Genomic DNA, 18,666 nt, shown 5'->3' with positions numbered 1-18,666 from the left:
TGCTAGAAAATTAAATAAAATGAATATATTAAATGCAAATTAATTGTCCAGCAAAAACGTGCATTTCTTGGACGCCAGTTAACGAGATGCCCGCGGAAATCCCGACTGCTTCACCCCGGCCCAGGCGACACAAACTCGGGGGCACATCCGAGGGTATTCCAAGTGCGCTCTCATGATCTTGTCCGGATTAGAGGAGGGGGCGGACAACCAATTGCCAGAAATTCGGTGTTCGACCTGGAGTTTCTTTTTACTATCACTTTTCACTTTTATACATGGTTTATTTTCGGAAGCTTTTGCTTCGATTTGCAGCTCCCTCAAGCCACGCTTTGAAATTGGAGCAAGATTTTTTACTGTGTAAGATATATATATTTTCTGGATTAAGTGATGAAGAAGATGCTTTCATCCAGAACCACGAGCACCTTTCCGAAGGCTCATCCAAGATGCGCAGTCCTGGGGGCGGCGATCCGGGAATTAGGCAAAGGCGTCGCGTCGGGCGCATACACACACTCCAAGATCTGCCGCTTACAGCCACAATTGTCAAAACTGATTCCTGTGTATAAATTGCGCCAACATTTCGGATGCAAACTGTCGCGTTGTTGGCACGGAGCTGACCAAAGATCTTAGAGCAGATCTAAAAGCTTTGGAGCTGACCGCTGCCGTGTGAATTTGAGGCAGGGGGTCTTACCTTTAGGATGTTGCTTCTGTTGCAATTGGAGTTCGGTTACTTTTAATGGTTCATAGTCCACGGGCATTTACATAGCTGTCCAGGATACCATCTGATAGACAGGCAACACTGTTAAAAACTCATCTCACGAGAAATGTGAAAAGATCTCTCCCCTCACGCCAGCACCATTCTGCTCTAAAACGTTAGAATGGGCTGTCGGGTGAAGGAGATGTGGGTGAATGCATATCGAAACTAGGTCGGCAGAAGTAGAGTTGCTGCCGTAGACCGGGGTTCGATCCTGACCACGGGTGTTGTCTGTACGGAGTTTGTACGTTCTCCCCGTGACCTGCGTGGGTTTTCTCCGGGAGAACCGGTTACCTCCCACACTCCAAAAACGTACAGGTTTGTAGATTAATTGGCTTGGAATGATTTTAAATTATCCCTAGTGTGTTTTGGATAGGGTTAATGTGCGGGGAATCATTGGTCGGCGTGGACCGAAGGTACATAAGTATAGTATAGTTGTATAGACTATAAAAAAGTATATAGGATTGTGAGGCGGCGGGGAAGCCGGGAATGGTAAAGTCCGGCTACGACAGATGGACAGATTTCACTATGTAGTCTAGATTCAGGAGCCTTCGGAGATACCTGGGATTCGGAAACACGAGAGATGGTGATTACTCACGTTATCCCGAACCAATCAGTGTAGGTAAGTACTCAGTTAAAATGACATTAAAGTAAATACTGATATTGAATACTGACAACCATTCAATTGTTTTATTTTCTAAATATTGAGGCACTCGTGTTATCTGCGAGAGGAAACCGTGGCACTCGGAAGAAATCAAGAAGGCCACAGATTGACCGAGCTGATCTCACACACACACACACACACACACACACACACACACACACACACACACACACACACACACACACACACACACACACACACACACACACTCACACTCTCACACTCACACTCTCACACACACACACACACACTCACACACTCACACACACACACACACACACCCGACCCCTTTCACGCACACACGCACACACACACACACACACACACACACACACACACACACACAGCAGCCGAGGCCGGGGGTTTGGATGCGGGAGGTTGGACACTGGAGCCGCGGCACCTCTGTGCCACTTTGCCTTCCTCTGCTCCAGTCGTGCTTGGCGCCTTTCCAAGATGCTGCCTCTTCTCACGACCAGTTCCATCAGGCTCAGAACTCAATATCAGTGCGCTTTTGGAGTGGCGGGGCGCTATTTTAGGATTAGTGGTGAGTGGATAAGTACCTGGCAATGAGTTGGCAGTAAACAGCAGGTTTTGATTGAAGGATGACAGTTTAACACACATTTTTTCCAGGTATTGCAGATATCAGCGCTGTCATTTGAATATTGTTAGAATCCAATAATAGCGTAAACCAACTATTATCTGATGAATATATTGGTTGTTAAAATTAAATTTTGAATTTTGAGTTGTCCCTTATTGCCCTTGGTAACACTCCCATAATCATGCTTCCATTGGTAAATAGAGTAATCGCAAACGAAACACAATTCAGTGCAGCACAGGAGATAAACCCTGTCTGTGCCGGACATGAGTTAATCCTCTCCCCCAGTAGTGCTGTAGGGATGGGGACAGATTTCTTTGGTACCCCATTATATTTCAAAGGCATTCTTACAAGGAAACAAGGTGGCTGGAGATATAAATAGTATCTATTTGAATAATAGTCAGAGGCAGTTAGTTCCATGTAGGTTCGATTGCACCAGGCAGCCAGTGAAGTACTCTTGAAGTGCAGTTTAGTTAATCTGTGCTGCCTGCACATGATCTATATTCCTCCATTCCTTGCATATCATTGTGCCTATCATAAAACCTTCTAACTACCACAATCGTATCTGCCCCCCCTCCTGCAAGCTCGTTCCAGATACACACGACCCCCTCTAGCCTTTGACATTTCCACCCCGGGAGAAAGGTTCTCAACATTATATATTCCTCTGTCAAGTCTCCCCTCAGCCCCCGTGCTCCAGAAAAAAACAGGCCCTTCAAACCATCAGACATCAATTTATACCAATCTTATGTTTTTTCACCCGCTCCACATTCCACCAACCGCTTTTAGATTGGCAGCAGAGTAGTTTTATTTTATACCCCTACATTGGCCTTGAAAAGGGGCAGGGCATCTACCTCTAGATCACGGGGGGAAATATCGAGAACATATCGGCACGGTGGCGTGCTGGTAGAGTTGCTGCCTTGATCCTGTCTACGGGTATTGTATTGGGTTTGTTAATTCTCCCCGTGACCGCGTGGTTTTCCTCCCACCTTCCAAAGGCCTACAGGTGTGTAGGTTAATTGGCTTCTGTAAATTGTGTAGGTGCTGGTGTTCGGGGGTGATCGCTGGTGGGACTCGGCTGGTGGGCCGAAGGGCTTGTTTCCACGCTGTATCATCTAAACTAGATGATGGTTCAAGGCAAAATGGGTAGGATAAACAAAGATTCAAAAGATGGACCTTTAGAGGCGGTGTAAATAGCAGACAGTAGAGACCTAGGAAAAGCACTAACGTTCTTTATCTGTTCATTTTTTCTTGTTTTTGCATTAAAAAAATATTATATCTCCAACATCCTGAAAATCAGATGATCAGTGGCAGTAAATGTTAACCCTTTCTCTCTCCTTGTCTGCCCCAGCGAATGCTTCTACCAGCATTATCTATATTGCCACTTATGGCTGGTCACCTAGTTTAGGATAGGAAACTGACTCCACTTTGGCACCTTTGATGCTGACTTGGGGCGTGTACATCACCTCGTTTCTTGCAGTCGGTAACTAGCTCCTTCATCTTCCTGACATTCAAGGAAGGGTTGTTGTCTTGACACCATTAAGCTCTCCATCTCCTTCCAGTACTTCCTTGTCATTGTTCGAGATTGGGCGCACTATTGTGGTGTCGTCTGAACACTTGTAAATGGAATAAGAGCAGAATATGGCTGCAAAGTTGTGAGTATTTATGGAGCATAGTAAAGGGCTGATAAACCATCCTTACTGGGCACCAGTGTGTAGAATTATCATGGAGGATGAATTTGTTGCCTCTCCAGGATGAATGTGGTCTAGGCTCAGGAAGTGAAACCATAGAGAAAGACATAAAAAAGGAAAGAATATTCATTTAATTAAATTGTAGCAATAATGCCACTAATCACAGCGGAACAGCATGGGGTTGTATTAATGGGAAACTAGTTATGAAATTCAGAAAGTTATGGAGAGTACCTAAATGATGAGCTTTGGTTTAAGTCATCCTCTCCCCCGTAGTGCTGTAGGGATGGTGACAGATTTCTTTGGTACCCCATTATATTTCAAAGGCATTCTAACAAGGAAACAAGGTGGCTGGAGATATAAATAGTATATATTTGAATAATAGTCAGAGGCAGTTAGTTCCATGTAGGTTCGATTGCACCAGGCAGCCAGTGAAGTACTCTTGAAGTGCAGTTTAGTCATAAAGGAGGAAATGTGGAAGCCAATGTTCCCACAGCAAGCTCCCCAAACATCAATTAGTAAAGGCATGATACCAGCTTCTATTCATATAGATTGAAGAATACATATTGTCCAAGGGGCGGGAGAGAACCTCCCTATTTTTCTTTTTATGGCCACGAGTTCCTTTTCAACCAGCTGAGCATAGAAGCATAGAAAACAGGTGCAGGAGTAGGCCATTCAGCCCTTTGAGCCAGCACTGTCATTCAATATGATCATGGCTGATCATCCAAAATCAGTACCACATCCAAAATCAGTACCCTACGGTATATATTTGAATAGTAAATCAGCAGGCAGATGTTGTATTGAATAGCATCATTCTAGGCCAACCTGGGGTACATTTGTTGATTCTGGATTTGTACATATTTTTTCTCATTGACTGATTGGGTTTGGTTCTGGTATATCAGTATCTGTTTATCATTAGTTGTTCATAAATAAGTGAAATAACATTGATATGTGCGATTAAAGTTGCCAGGGCTAAACGGGACTTACTTCCAAGTGGTGATATCAGCCTTCACGTGGACAGCATCCTCGATGGCCGGTTGTTTTCTGGGACCATGGCTGGAATGATTTCAGCCAGTTGTCAAACTTTGGTTGTGAACATCGAGCTATACTGTTTTATTCCCTTAATATTAAAATGCTGCTTCATAAACGATCGCTTCATTTAAAACTGCTGCACTCAAGTGTGTTGGAGAGAGGAAACTGTTGCTTATTCTTTTTTTTAAAATAAAACAGTGAAATGAAAATGTGGAATCCTCAATTACTCCACATTTAAAATCTATTTAGCATAGTTTGGGGGAAATTAAAGTATGTGTTTTACATCAGTGATCTTGACCGATTTTTGCAATGAATGCAGAAAAGTTTGCAATCACATATTTCAGTACATAATGGAAAGATATTAATGGATTATTAAACATCTCATACTGAACAGTATAGCAGCACTCGATGAGCTTGAACTGTCTGTACCGTAGAACAGCAATCTGTGTGCCTGAGGCCAGGAAAAAGGGTGATGACAATCGTGAGTGTTGCTGAGTATGTTCCTGCTACTTTATAACTTTCTATGTCTTTTTAAACCTTTATAAAAGATTATCTGGATATTTTAGGTCACTCACATAAGCAAGACTCCAACCTTTTGTAAACCTTTCAATACCTTGAGATTTTACAAGATTATGGCATGTGGTAAACAAACTGCAAATACACTTGTACTTTAGTTTAGAGATACTTCGTGCCGACCAGACTCGGGACAATTTACACTCATACCAAGTCAATTCATCTACAAATCTGCACGTCTTTGAAGTGTGGGAGGACACAAAAGATCTCGGCAAAAACCCACGCGGTCACAGGGAGATCATACAAACTCAGTACAGTCAGCACCCGTAGTCGGCATCGAAAGTGCTGTAAGGTAGCTCTACCGCTGCACCACAGTGGCGCTCCTGTCCACCATGTGATTCCACCTCGAGTCCCTGAAAGAGGTCTATGATGACTGAAGCTTATATTTGGAAATCCAAATAGTTGGTGACATTGATTGAGTATTTTAAATGAGCTGTACATATTCTGAGCTGAAAGTAATAATGATTTAAGATTGATTTGAATCAACACCACTAGCTCAGGCTGACATATCATTATCATATCGCCATTATGGGAACTTGCATGTAAACTGCATGTGCTGTTTTCTATATGGGAACAGTGTGTTCACTGCAGAAATCTTTAATTAGCTGGAAAGCTCTCGGGGATATCCTAAGGTCAGGAACTGAGGTTTCATGTTCTTCCTACTGAGGGAAGTAGTCTTGCAGCGAGATCAATGTGTTCATTGTTGTCCAGTAATCCCTCTGCAGATGTATTTGTGGGGATATCAGGCATAGGTTCAAATGTGACTGGTTTGAAATGCAAGTGAGCCAAGGTAGGGGACTACGTTAAAATACACCTCCATAGGGCAGGAGTAAAGGAGGCTGGCACATTATCCTCAAACACTGCCTCAAAACAGTGCAGGAAGGAACTGCAGATTTGGACAGACATTTTGGGTCGGGACCTTTCGTCGGTCTGAAGCAGTTTGTCTTTCCTCCAGCAGTTTGCCCTTTGCTTACGATTCCAGCGTCCGCAGTCTCTGGTGTACCTGAAACATTACGTTTGACTGCACTGCTGTTACCCGATTTGACTATTACCTGTAATTTATTTTTATATTAAATAATTCTTAATTCCTTTTGAAATCGTCCCTGACCATGAATAAGTATCCCAATCACTAGATGTTTTACTTGTGTAATCTTTCACTGACTGGTCCCAGATAGTCACTGACATTTGGAGGCACTCTGTAAGTAATGAATGATTTAGAAGCTAGTTGAATCTAGGTCATCATCCCTCTCGATCTGGGCCGCTTGGTTCCAGATAACCGAGCCAAGCCGAAATATGTAAGAAGGAACTGCAGACATTGGTTATACACCGAAGATAGACACAAAATGCTGGAGTAACTCAGCGGGACAGGCAGCATCTCTAGAGACCGTGAGTCATATCAATGGAGATGGGAGTCTAGAAATATGGAAGGGTAAGGTGTGAAAACCACAGATCAAAGCAGGCGTTGATCAAGGAAACGGTTCATGGTTGGCTGACGGGAAGGTGACAAGGAGGCAGACAATCAGTGAAATTAATGAGGAGGACAGTGAAACTAGTCGGAGAACGGCCTCAAAACGTGTTGGTTGCAAACATCATGTTTCACTCAGCAACTACAGATCGAGACAGCGGGTCAATTGATCAATTGGCAAAAAAAATGGAAAGTTCTTGGACAGAAGTGTGAAGGGAGGAGACAAGTTGGAGGGTCCACATCGGCAGCCCCCCTGGCTGCTTCTCTGGCGCTGCTGAGAACTCTTGGCGTTTGTTAGGCCCGCTTCAGTCTTATTCGGGGAACAACACACCCATCTGTCACAAAATGACAGGACATATCTCCCACGGGAGATTGATTATACTACGCATGTTTGAAATCCCTGTTTACTGCTGTAAACTGCTAGCCTTGTTCACCGGGGGTCACGGGGTACTTCTGACAAGGAAACACGCGAGTGCATTTGTGCACATTGCTCGGAAAAGCGCAATTGGAAGTTGAAGAGTCGCCGCGTCTAATTCCTGAAACACCCTGACTCGTGGTGATTGCAGCAGTTCAGTACATTGGGTCGCTATCATCTTCTCAAAACAATGACTTTGGAAGCCAGCAAACACTGTATGTAACAAAAAAAAGTGGATAAGCAGAAGGGAGATTTAGGACGAGGGGTCATAGCCTCAGAATTAAAGGACGTTCCTTTAAGGAGATGAGGAGGAATTTATTTAGTCAGAGGGTGGTGAATCTGTGTAATTCTTTGCCACTGAAGGCTGTGGAGGCCAAGTCAATGGATGCCCTCTACCCCTGGCGACATCCTGGTAAATCTTCTCTGAACCTTTTCCAGCTTGACCACGTCTTTCCTGCAACAGTGATAGTAAAATTACAATAGGGGGGTTGCACGTAAGGTCACTGGGTCATAGGTCTTGACGCACGGAGCCGCTCAATCCATCTGGAGGACATCCGTAACTTCCGGTATATGTTATTAATGCAAGAAACGCGAACTTTCCTCCCTGTTAAAACCCGCCAAAATGATGAATTTTTGGCTGTAAAAAATTGTGGAAATCGGTGTAAATGTGAGAGACATGTACCCAACTTTAGAATTCCAAAAGTGACGCGAAATGAAGGTAAAGAGAAGCAGAGCTGAAGGGACAACAGCAGCTAAAGTGATTGGCGAACATTGGCCGTGCAGCTATCGAAATTGAACTTATTGGGAATTATCGTATTTGCTCACTGCATTTCATCAACAGTAAGGCATTATTTGTGTTTTTTCTTGATTCCTTTGGTATCTAAAAAGTCTCAGAAGTGATCAATCTGGCTGTAAATGTTGCTTCAGTGGCGTTTTCTTTTTGTATGTAAAACCCCACTTGATAACCATGGGGCATTTTAAAATTTTACAGCCAGATTTATCACTTCTGAAACTTTTTAGATGCCAAAGGAATCAAGAAAATACACAATGAATGCCTTACTTTTGATGAAATGCAGTGAGCAAACGGCCAATGTTCGCCAAGCACTTTAGCTGTTGTTGTTCCTTCAGCTCTCGCTTCTATCTACCATAATTTCTCCTAATTTTGGAATTCTGAAGTAGGATAAATGTCTCTCATGCTTATCCCGATTTCCATAATTATTTACAGATCAAAACTTGACAATTTCAGCGGGTTTTAACGGGCCCCTACGCTGGAAACAATGGTCAGTGCCTACCTGCAGTTCATCGCGTGTACTCCAGTTGGCGTAGCGTGGAAACAGTACGGGTCATGGGTTGTGACCCGACTGCCGTGAAACCTCCCTATAGTGAAACCCACGCACCTTGAACGTGGACTTCCACCTCCTTGGTGATTGTCCCCAGTTTATTGCCGGCTTCACAGCGGTACATTCCCGTGTCCCCGAACAGGGCCGGTGACAGGTGCAGAATCGCTCGGTCCTCGGCCACGACTGACCAGTTGCCGGCAGATAACGTGCTCCACACTATCGTGGCAGCGGGGCTGCTGTCTGCAGCACAGGTTAGCCGAACATCCTGACCCTCTCTCACTGTGGCAGAGGGCTCTGCAGTAATGTCAATCTCTGTGGGAGCACCTGTAGAAGGAGATGGGATCATTCACTACATTAAAGGCGGGCGACTTAAACCATTGTCCAGACTACGTCTATGACTGTGATTCCGTTCTCAATGTTATATCTCTGTCTCCATACTTACAGTGAGCCTGTAACGTTAGCGTCCCCTCGGCCTTGCGTGGTTGGTTCTCCGTGAGTAATTGCACTCGGCATGTCAGCTCTTGTCCTGAGTCTCGCAATTCGGCCGTCAGTTCGTAGGTGAAGTTCATCGCCGTTTCTACCTCCGTGTAGTCACGGAAGCTGTCGGTCTTCAGCAACGTTGTTCCTTTCAGCCACTCCACCTCCACTTGAGCAGGGTAGACTTTGGGGACCGTACATCTCACAGAGCCTCTCTGGCCAACTTCCAGGCTGCCCACTGTCTCCACGATGAGTGTGTCGGACAGAGCTGCAACGACATATGGATTCAGGAATCAAACAGGGATTCAGGGTGGAATGTACAGCGCCCAATGTGCCCATCGATTTAGTCAGAGGGTGGTGAATCTGCGGAATTCATTGCCACAGAAGGCTGTGGAGGCCAAGGCAATGGATTTATTTAAGGCAGAGGTAGGCAGATTCTTGATTTGGACGGGAGTCAGAGGTTATGGGGAGAAGGCAGGAGAATGGGGTTAAGAGGGAGAGATGGATCAGCCATGATTGAATGGCGGAGTAGACTCGATGGGCCGAATGGGCGAATTCTGCTCCTATAACTTATGGCCTTATTTCGCACCGTTCAGTAAATAACCCGGGCGGAATCAAGTGCAGAGACCGGTGTAGTTTGCTGACTTGTCACTCATAGAGATAAGATACAGCTGGTCAGTTGACCCAATCTGCATCCAGCGGTCAGGGCCAGCCTTCGATCCCATTCTTTCACTGATTGAGTCAGGTTGCTTGCGTAAATGTGCCAGCCTTGGCCATTACCTTAACAGGAACATGTTTACCCTGTGCTCTTGCTAACTCACTTTTGAAAGCCTCCACTTGCCAGATGTCTGCCAGATGGCCTGCAAAGAGTTCGACCTCATCGACCGCTGCAAATTTACCTCCAAAATAGGCCTTGCCCCACTCTCTACTGCTCGCTGAGAGAGGGTTTGCAAGGTGTGTGGGTTGGCAGTATATTCATTCAAAATCGTCAACCCGCTGAGAAGCCAGGTGTCCAACGCAAAATATTAAGCTTACTTCAAAGTGATGAGGACATGTTTGCAGCAAATCTAGATATTTTCACATCAAATAGAACTAAGCTGCTTGCCGTTCGTATTTAAATATCTTTTGGTTTGGTTCTAACGCGCAAAACGAAGCGGAAAAAATCTCCGCCACTAAGACTATAAAATGACTATGACAATAAAAGATATTTTTATTATTATTATATACTAGTTTGCAAAGTACAACTTTCCACTCCCCATCCCTCTGGGCCAAGCAACCATTCAACTTCCTTTTGGACAGATTTTGAACTTCGGATTGTACAAAATTCCAGCGGTCCCGTGGGAACGGTCCACTTTCCATCGTTGAGATAAACAAAAGCGCCACCGAAATCCCCCAAACTGGAGAGTCACGTTACAGCCACGTTATAGACAGCCAGGTACTTTCACACTGTCTGGAAGTACCGGAGAATGAAACGTCCCGGGGATTATGAAAGAGATCAGATAACTCATGACAAAAGTGTTGAAAGGGGAAATGAAACGAAAGTATTGTATGTATAGGAAGGGTTCCGACTACAAACGTCCCCTATCCATGTTCTCCAGAGATGCTGCCCGACCCGCTGAGTTACTCCAGCGCTTTAGTCTTCTTGCCAAACTGAAACCGCTTTCTGAAGAAGGGTTTCGGCCCGAAACGTTGCCTATCTCCTTCGCTCCATAGTGCTGCTGCACCCGCTGAGTTTCTCCAGCATTTTTGTCTACCTTCGATTTTCCAGCATCTGCAGTTCCTTCTTAAACACTTCCAATCTCACGCAATAGGTTTCTACTGCTTCCCTTCAGCCCGTCATAGAAGATAGCCGCTTTCGTCAATGTGTAGGAAGGAACGGTAGACGCTGGTTTACACGGAAGATAGACACCAAATGCTGGAGTAACTCAGCGAGACAGCCAGCATCTCCAGGCCCGTACGAAGCTTTTCAAAAAAGGGCATGACAGGATTACAAAAAACTTAATGTGAAATAATGTGCGGGCTGCGCACATCACGAGCGCGAAGCGTGAAGTCCCTCGATGCCAGTGTCCAGGAAGCTCATGGGTTTTAGATGCTCTCTGATGCATTCTGAGCCTTATTTTGGAGCATTTTTGCACCAAATATATGGCCAATATTTCAGAAATTAACAGGAACCTGAGAGGTAGCTTTCTCACACAAAGGGTGCTGGGTGTATGTAACGAGCTGCCAGAGGAGGTAGTTAAGGCTGGGACTATCTTATTGTTTAAGAGACATTTGGACACGAACATGCATAGGACAGATTTAGATCGATATGGGTCAAACGCGTGTGAGTGAGACTAGTTTAGATGGGACATGTCGGTCGGTGTGGGCAAGTTGGGCTGAAGAGCCTGTTTCCACACTGCATCATTCTATGACTAAAAAGTGAAGAAGAAAAATGCATGTAGATAAGTAGAGCAGATTTGAAAGAGGAGTGAAATGTAAAGGCAGAGAGAGGTTTATGGGTGGAAAGGAACATAGGAAAGGAGGGGGGAGAGTGGGCTTGGGCAAATGGGTGAAGGGAAAATAGTCAGAAAGTGCTGCAGTAACTCAGTGGGTCAGGCAGCATCTGCGGAGAATATGAATAGGCGACGTTTCACAGAGTGCTGGAGTAACTCAGCGAGTCAGGCAGCATCTGTGGAGAACATGGATAAGTGACATGTCACAGTGCTGGAGTAACTCAGCGAGTCAGGCAGCATCTGTGGAGAACATGGATAGGTGACATGTCACAGAGTGCTGGAGTAACTCAGTGAGTCAGGCAGCATCTGTGGAGAACATGGATTGGTGACATGTCACAGAGTGCTGGAGTAACTCAGTGGGTCAGGCAGCATCTCTGGAGAAAAGGTATAGATTATATTTCGGGTCAAGAATGTTCTTCAGTAATATTCATGATGTGTCATGCATAGACATTCCTGAATGTTACCCAAACCATCCTGAGCTACTTTGTTACGGTGCTTGCCCTCTCCTATAACATCTCTGCTGCCTTGGGTGATGCAGGACAGGACACAAGCTTTGGGACACAGTGTGAAGCTGTTGCCGTCTGTCCCAGCCTGGTAAAAACCTGGATGGAGTGGATTTGGAGAGGATGTTTCCACTAGTGGGAGAGTCTAGGACCAGTGGCCACAGCCTCAGAATTAAAATACATTCCTTTAGGAAGGAGATGAGCAGGAATTTCTTAAGTCAGAGGGTGGTGAACTGTGGAATTCATTGCCACAGACAGCTGTGGAGGTTAAGTCAATGGACATTTTTCAGGAGGAGATTGATAGATTCTTGATTGATACTGATGTCAAAGGTAATGGGGAGAAGGCAGGAGAATGGGTTTGAGAGGGAAAGATAGAGTCATAGGATGATACAGTGTGGAAACAGGCCCTTCGGCCCAGCATGTCCCATCTGCACTAGTCCCACCTGCCCACGTTTGATCCATATCCCTCCAAACCTGTCCTATCCATGTACCTGTCTAACTGTTTCTTAAATGTTACGATAGTCCCTGCCTCAACTACCACCTCTGGCAGCTTGTTCCATACACCTACCACCCTTTGTGTGAAAAACATACCCCACAGATTCCTATTAAATCTTTTGCCCTTCACCTTAAACTTATGTCCTCTGCTCCTCGATTCACTTACTCTGGGCAAAAGACTCAACCATATCTATTCAAATCATGATTTTATACACCTCTATTAGATCATCCCCCATCCTCCTGTGCTCCATGAAATAGAGTTCCAGCCTACTCAACCCCTCCCTATAGCTCTGGCTCTCTAGTCCTGGCAACATCCTATAACTGAAAAGAGTACAGAGATCCCCATCCTGGATCAGTCCAATCAGGGTTGTGTCATCCGGAAACTTGAGAAGCTTGACAGAGGTGTCTGTGGAGGTGCAGTCATTGTTGTGGCGAGAGTAGAGGAGAGGGGAGAGTATGCATCTTGCGGTGCTCCTATGCTGAGTGTTTGCGGGTCCGAGATATGCTTTCCCGCCTCACATGCTGCTTCCTGTCTGTCAGAAAGCTGGTGATCCACCGACTGAGGGGTTCAGGCACAGTCAACTCAGAACGTTTGGAGCGTAGTAGCTCTGGCACAATGCTGTTGAATGCAGAGCTAAAATCAATAAAACAAAATCCTCGCATAATCCTGGCGGTCTAGGTGCTGGAGGATGAAGTGCAGGCCCAGATTGACTGCGTCATCCACAATATGCTAAATGCAGATGTTCCAGCAGAGGGATTGTGATATTTTTCAGCTTGGCCAGCACAAGCCTTTCATCGGTCTTCATGACTACAGAGGTCAGTGCGACAAGCCTGTAGTCTCTATGACCAGTAATCCTTACCTTTTTGGGTACAGGGACAATAGTGGAGACTTTGAAGCAGGCAGGGAATGGTTAAAAATTAGTAATTGGGTGTGAAGTGGTGATTGGAGTGGGGTGGGTGTAGAAGGGCCCAATCTTTGCAGACTGAGGTCAAGCTGTGAGTGGGTGTGAAGTGTTAGTTGGGGTGGGAAAGGGTCCACTCTTTTCATACTGGAGTCTTACCTTAAGTAGGTGTGAAGTGGTGAATGGGAAGGAGAGGGTGCAGGGTCCATTCTTTGCAGACTGGGGTCTGGCTGTGTTTGTTGGGGAAGGGGTAACAGGGTTGCGTTTCTGATTTTCAAACCTGCAGTAAAACTCATTCAGGTCGTTCGTCAGCTGACGATTATCCAAAGAGCGGGGGGCTTTCCTCTTATAGCTGGAGATTTCTTGCATGCCCTTCCAAACTGAAGAAGATTCATTAGCTAAGAACTTGCTTCTCAATTTCTCAGAGTACCTTTCCTTGGCAGCTCTGATTCCTCTTCTCAGCTCTTTATCAATTAGGCTCTCTTTTAACTCTTTAACGATTAGGCTATCGGCTTGATGCATATTTGCCCCCAACCCCCCCCCCCCCCCCCCCCCCCCCCCCCCCCCCCCCCCCCCCCCCCGATCTCGAAATTGAAATGTTACATCTGTATATAATGATCCATTAAAATGGGGGTATTATGTCACAAACTATGGAATTCATATTTTTCAGTATTGTTATCAAGGAAAAGAAAGCAGTTCCAATTGTTTGATATTATTTGATATTGTTTAATATTATTCATATGGAGAAAATATAATAGCCCTAAAAACTACCTTAGGGGTAGCGTGGGCCCAGTGGGAATGGCGTGGGCCCAGCGGGGGAGGCGTGTACCCAGTGGGGGTGGCGTGGGTCCAGTGGGAATGGCGTAGGCCCAGCGGGGGTGGCGTGGGCCCAGTGGGGATCAGTGGGGATCAGCAAGGGTGGCGTGGACCCAGCGGAGGTCAGAGGGGGTGGCGTGGCCCCAGCGGGAGTGGCATGAGCCCAGCGGTGGTGGCATGGGCCCAGCGGGAGTGGCATGAGCCCAGTGGGGGTGGCATGGGCCCAGTGGGGGTGGCATGGGCCCAGCGGGAGTGGCGTGGGCCCAGTGGGGGTGGCATGAGCCCAGTGGGGGTGGCATGAGCCCAGTGGGGGTGGCATGAGCCCAGTGGGGGTGGCATGAGCCCAGTGGGGGTGGCATGGGCCCAGCGGGAGTGGCGTGGGCCCAGCGGGGGTCAGCAGGGGTGGTGTGGGGGGAAGATGGCTTGGGCCCTGGCGGCGGGGGGAGGCGAGGGGAGCGGGCTCCACCGCAGCGGCGTCTGGTGTTGGGATTACAGCCGTTGGGTTCAGATTCACCCACTCTTGCCCGGCGACGGGAGAACAGAGAATTGGCCGTATCCAAAGTGGAAACGTTGATTTTTTCCCCCCGATTTTTTCTTTCTTTTTCCCCCCGATTTTTTCTTCTTTTTTTGTGTGGTTTTTTCTTAGGGGGAAAAAAGGGGGGTGCGGTCGCACCCAACGCACCCCCCCTTCGGACGGCCATGAGCTCTGGAGAAAAGAAATGGGTCACTTTTCGGGCAGAAGAAGTCTGAAGAAGGGTCTCGACCCGAAACGTCATCCATTCCTTCTCTCCGGAGATGCTGCCTGCCCCGCTGAGTTACTCCAGCATTTTGTGTCTGCTTTCGTGAATATGGTGGATTGCTATTTCCCTGTCGTCTTTGTCACCCATTCCCTCGTCAACCCAACTCCCCCGGCCCTATGAACACTTTTACATCGGTTTTTCCAACTCCTTATCGTTGTCTCCCGAGTTCCCGAACATTACATCCAAAAGCCAATTTTCTGCCTTATCAGACTATTAGATACAACATCTGGACAGAAACGTCTCTCTTTTATTACACACACAAAAAGTTGAACACCCAGCCAATCAGAAAATATCCTTGGACAGATATTCTGGACGAAATTCCTCCCAAGGGGGTTAAGGAAAACTCTCCTTACAGCACACTGCTTGTCCTGTTGCGTGTTTCCAGCATTTATTGCTTTTTATGTCATATTTCCAAATTTGTCTTTTTTTTAAATTTTCTAAATATCTTCTATAGCTCAAAATGTTGGCAGTTCTGGGACATGCCTTGGATTTAAAAAGATGATTTAAAGCACTAAATAAAGGTAGATTGTTGCTGGCACAGTCTAATGTGAATGATTTTGAAGCATGTTTAGTCTCATTTACAAATATATATGAGTTCACAGATTGTGGAGGAAGCGACAAGTCACAGATTTGTTTCTTGGTAAAAGCTCACCAAGTCTCCCACCATAGCCTACGTGCGACTTTATTTGCTCAATTCGTTCCTTGATAAAATTGCTCTGAATTGTTTCAGATGTTTCAGAGTTTTAGAGAATAAGAATTCTCATCCAGAGCATTCTGACTTTATCTATTCAGAAAAGCCAAGGGACACGTTTCCTTCTATTTAAATTTACAGCAAAACCATATGAAGCAGATTTGAATTCCTTAATTTTTTTCACACAAAGGGTGGTGGATATATGGAACGAGCTGTCAGAGGAGGTAGTAGAGGCAGGGACTATCCCAACATTTAAGAAACAGTTAGACAGGTACATGATTTGGAAGGATATGGACCAAATGCGGGCAGGTGGAACTAGTGTAGCTGGGAAATGTTGGCTGGTGTGGGCAAGTTGGGCCGAAGGGCCTGTTTCCACACTCTATGACTATAACGTACAGCCTGTGACAATTGCAAGAAGGACAATCTTAGCGATACATTCCTGTTTTATTGGCAACCCTGATGTGTATTCTGGAAGACTAAACTTTTCTTTATTTTCATTTCTAGTCCAATTGTTATCCCCAACTTTTGATCAGATTAAGTTTATTGACTTGGACAAAAACTATTGTTTCAATTTTCATAATTACGTTAATTTAAGTGCTAGTACACAGAATCCTCTTGCAGCCATCTTGCATGTCTCACCCCACATCACCCGCAGGAGATAAGGCTAATCTCAGGACACTGTCATGGCCAGGATTGTTCAAGGCAAGGAATGTTAGGCTTCCGAGTCCCTTTGACCTTGAGGTCCGCACAATTTGTGTGGATTTTTGCTTCCCTTCTCTTTCTGCGAGACACGTTATTTTCCTTCAATGTGACTATTTTTCTTACCATTGTGCTGCCAGAAAAATATGAGTTGTTATTTACAGTTCCAGCAAGCCTTGTTTGTTTTGTTTCATACCATCTGTCCATGACGCTAGGATTTAAATTATATTCCAAATCATTTTATAGCCTCCCAATCCCAACATGATAGAACAACTTTTGGTTTTAACCACAGATCTTATTTTCTTGCAGAACATCGCAGGTGGCTGCTCCATAGTGACTGTGAGCAAAAAAATGGAGCAAGCTGTTGTCTTGTGCAACGATCGCCGACTGGTCTGTAATTTTGGGGCGGTCTCTAGCACTGGCATTTCTGCCAGATTTCCTGATCGTGGGTTCATGTGACAATAAACTAATTTCATGTTCATGTTTTTGTTACTAATCCCGTCTCATGTTCATGTTCCTAGTTCATGTGAATACAACCAAAAGCAGCAGTAGTTGTCCAGAGGGTCCATTGAGTCTGCCTTGCATTTCAATGAAATTATCTAATCTTGACCTTCAATCCTACTCCTTTCCCATTTCTAATTCTTCACTCCCCGTGTGACCAAAAATCGGTCACAGACTTAAATCTATTTCATTGTTCATCTCTCCAGGATAGAGATTTCCAAATGATGAAATAACATGGCCCATGTTGGGCTGTGTCATCCTGTAACAGTAACAGGAGCTATAAAATGCTATACAATGATCAGGATACCTTTTGTTTCATGATCAGAAGCAAATAATTCTCTTCATATTGCCTTTGGGAGAGGATACAAAAAGGTTTTAAATGCAAATTCGTCCAACTTTTCCTGGAACCTGCACTAATGAAATTTCGATACTTTCTTTTGGCCCTTGCTCTTCCTTGAGTTACGTAAATTCCTTCTGCAGGAGCATCTCACACTTTATGACAGAACCATTTAGTCTCACCATCTGACATTCACTGATCTGTGAATGGCAAGTGTGGATTCTGTTCCAACTCAATATATCTGTGCAAACCAATGCAAAAGTTTATGAATATGAATTGTCTCAATGGAATTTAGCTCCTTCAAGTCAGCCAATGAATAAAAAAGCAGAAAATAGACACATTAGCAGAGTGGGACAGGCAGCATCTCTGGAGAGAAAGAATGGGTGACCTTTCGGGTCGAGAACAGTCTGAAGAAGGGTCTCAACCCGAAACGTCACCCATACCTTCTCTCCAGAGTTACTCCAGCATTTTGTGTCTATCTTTGATTTAAACCAGCATCTGCAGTTCCTTCCACCACATAAAAAAGCAGGATAAGGTAAGTGACTGGATTTACTTACAAAGTTAACTTACAGGAAATGCAACGCCTCTTTATAGTACAAATAAAACACAATACCAAAAATTACGTCCATCACCCTCAAGGAAATAAGGGTAATTTCTCCAGGAAAATACACTTAACAAAAGACTGTTTAGTTTAGATAGTTGGCACGTGTACCGAGGAACAGTGAAATTTTTTTGTTGCGTGCTAACCAGTCAGCGGAAAGACAATGAATTATTACAATTGAGCCATTCACAGAGTACAGATACATGATAAAGGGAATAACGTGAATAAAGTTTAGTGCACGATAGAGCCAGTAAAGTCCAATCAAAGATAGTCCAAGGGTCTCCAATGAGGGAGATAGTAGTTCAGCACTGCTCTCTGGTTGTGGTAGGATGTTTCAGTTGCCTGATAACAGCTGGGAAGAAACTCTCCCAGAATCTGGAGGTGTGCGTTTTCACACTTCTATACCTTTTGCCCGGTGGGAGATGGGAGAAGAGGGAGAGGCCAGTGTGTGACTCATCATTGATTATGCTGCTGGCCTTGACGAGGCAGCGTGAGGTATAAACTGAGTCAATTTGCGTGATGGTCTGGGCAGCATCCACATTTCTCTGCTATTTCTTGCGGTCTTGGATGGAGCTGTCCCCAAGCCATGCTGTGATAGTTCCAAACTAATCGGCCGCACCATATTTCCAGACTAATCATATTCATAGGCTGCATAAGAAGGTTTGATTGGCAGCAGATTCACTTTCCACTCTGGTTTCGACTAGTATCGTAATTTTGGAAATAACCCTGTGGCCATGCACTTTCCTGTCATTGTTCAATTCAGTTTTCAGCCCAGGTTTGAACTGTGATATAAATCATATCTGCTGTCATAGTCAGGCAGTTGGCATGGCATGAG

General features: G+C 45.2%; 1 protein-coding gene across 1 annotated transcript; it reads right to left on the bottom strand.

The window, feature by feature from the left end:
* Positions 1–1,289: 1,289 nt before the first annotated feature.
* Positions 1,290–9,267, bottom strand: LOC116978103 (vascular cell adhesion protein 1). The gene is made up of 3 exons (XM_033029126.1): positions 8,960–9,267; positions 8,575–8,841; positions 1,290–1,309 (listed from the first exon to the last, which is right to left on the bottom strand). Exons 1-3 carry the CDS (start codon positions 9,084–9,086, stop codon positions 1,290–1,292), a joined length of 414 nt encoding a protein of 137 aa, XP_032885017.1. The 5' UTR covers positions 9,087–9,267.
* Between the last annotated feature and the right edge of the window lie 9,399 nt (positions 9,268–18,666).

The sequence above is a fragment of the Amblyraja radiata genome, chromosome 10 (assembly GCF_010909765.2).
Source record: "Amblyraja radiata isolate CabotCenter1 chromosome 10, sAmbRad1.1.pri, whole genome shotgun sequence".
Taxonomy (NCBI): Eukaryota; Metazoa; Chordata; class Chondrichthyes; order Rajiformes; family Rajidae; genus Amblyraja; species Amblyraja radiata.
This window is presented reverse-complemented; position numbering and strand designations above follow the sequence as displayed.

Bases quoted from the DNA above. Each gene is read 5' to 3' on its own strand.
- LOC116978103 (XM_033029126.1), bottom strand. From the start codon at position 9,086: ATGAACTTCACCTACGAACTGACGGCCGAATTGCGAGACTCAGGACAA. The intron at 8,842-8,959 runs GTAAGTATGGAG...CTCCTTCTACAG, and splicing joins GCTAACGTTACAGGCTCACT to GTGCTCCCACAGAGATTGAC. The intron at 1,310-8,574 runs GTGCGTGGGTTT...TCCGAATCCCAG, and splicing joins GGTGGAAGTCCACGTTCAAG to GTATCTCCGAAGGCTCCTGA.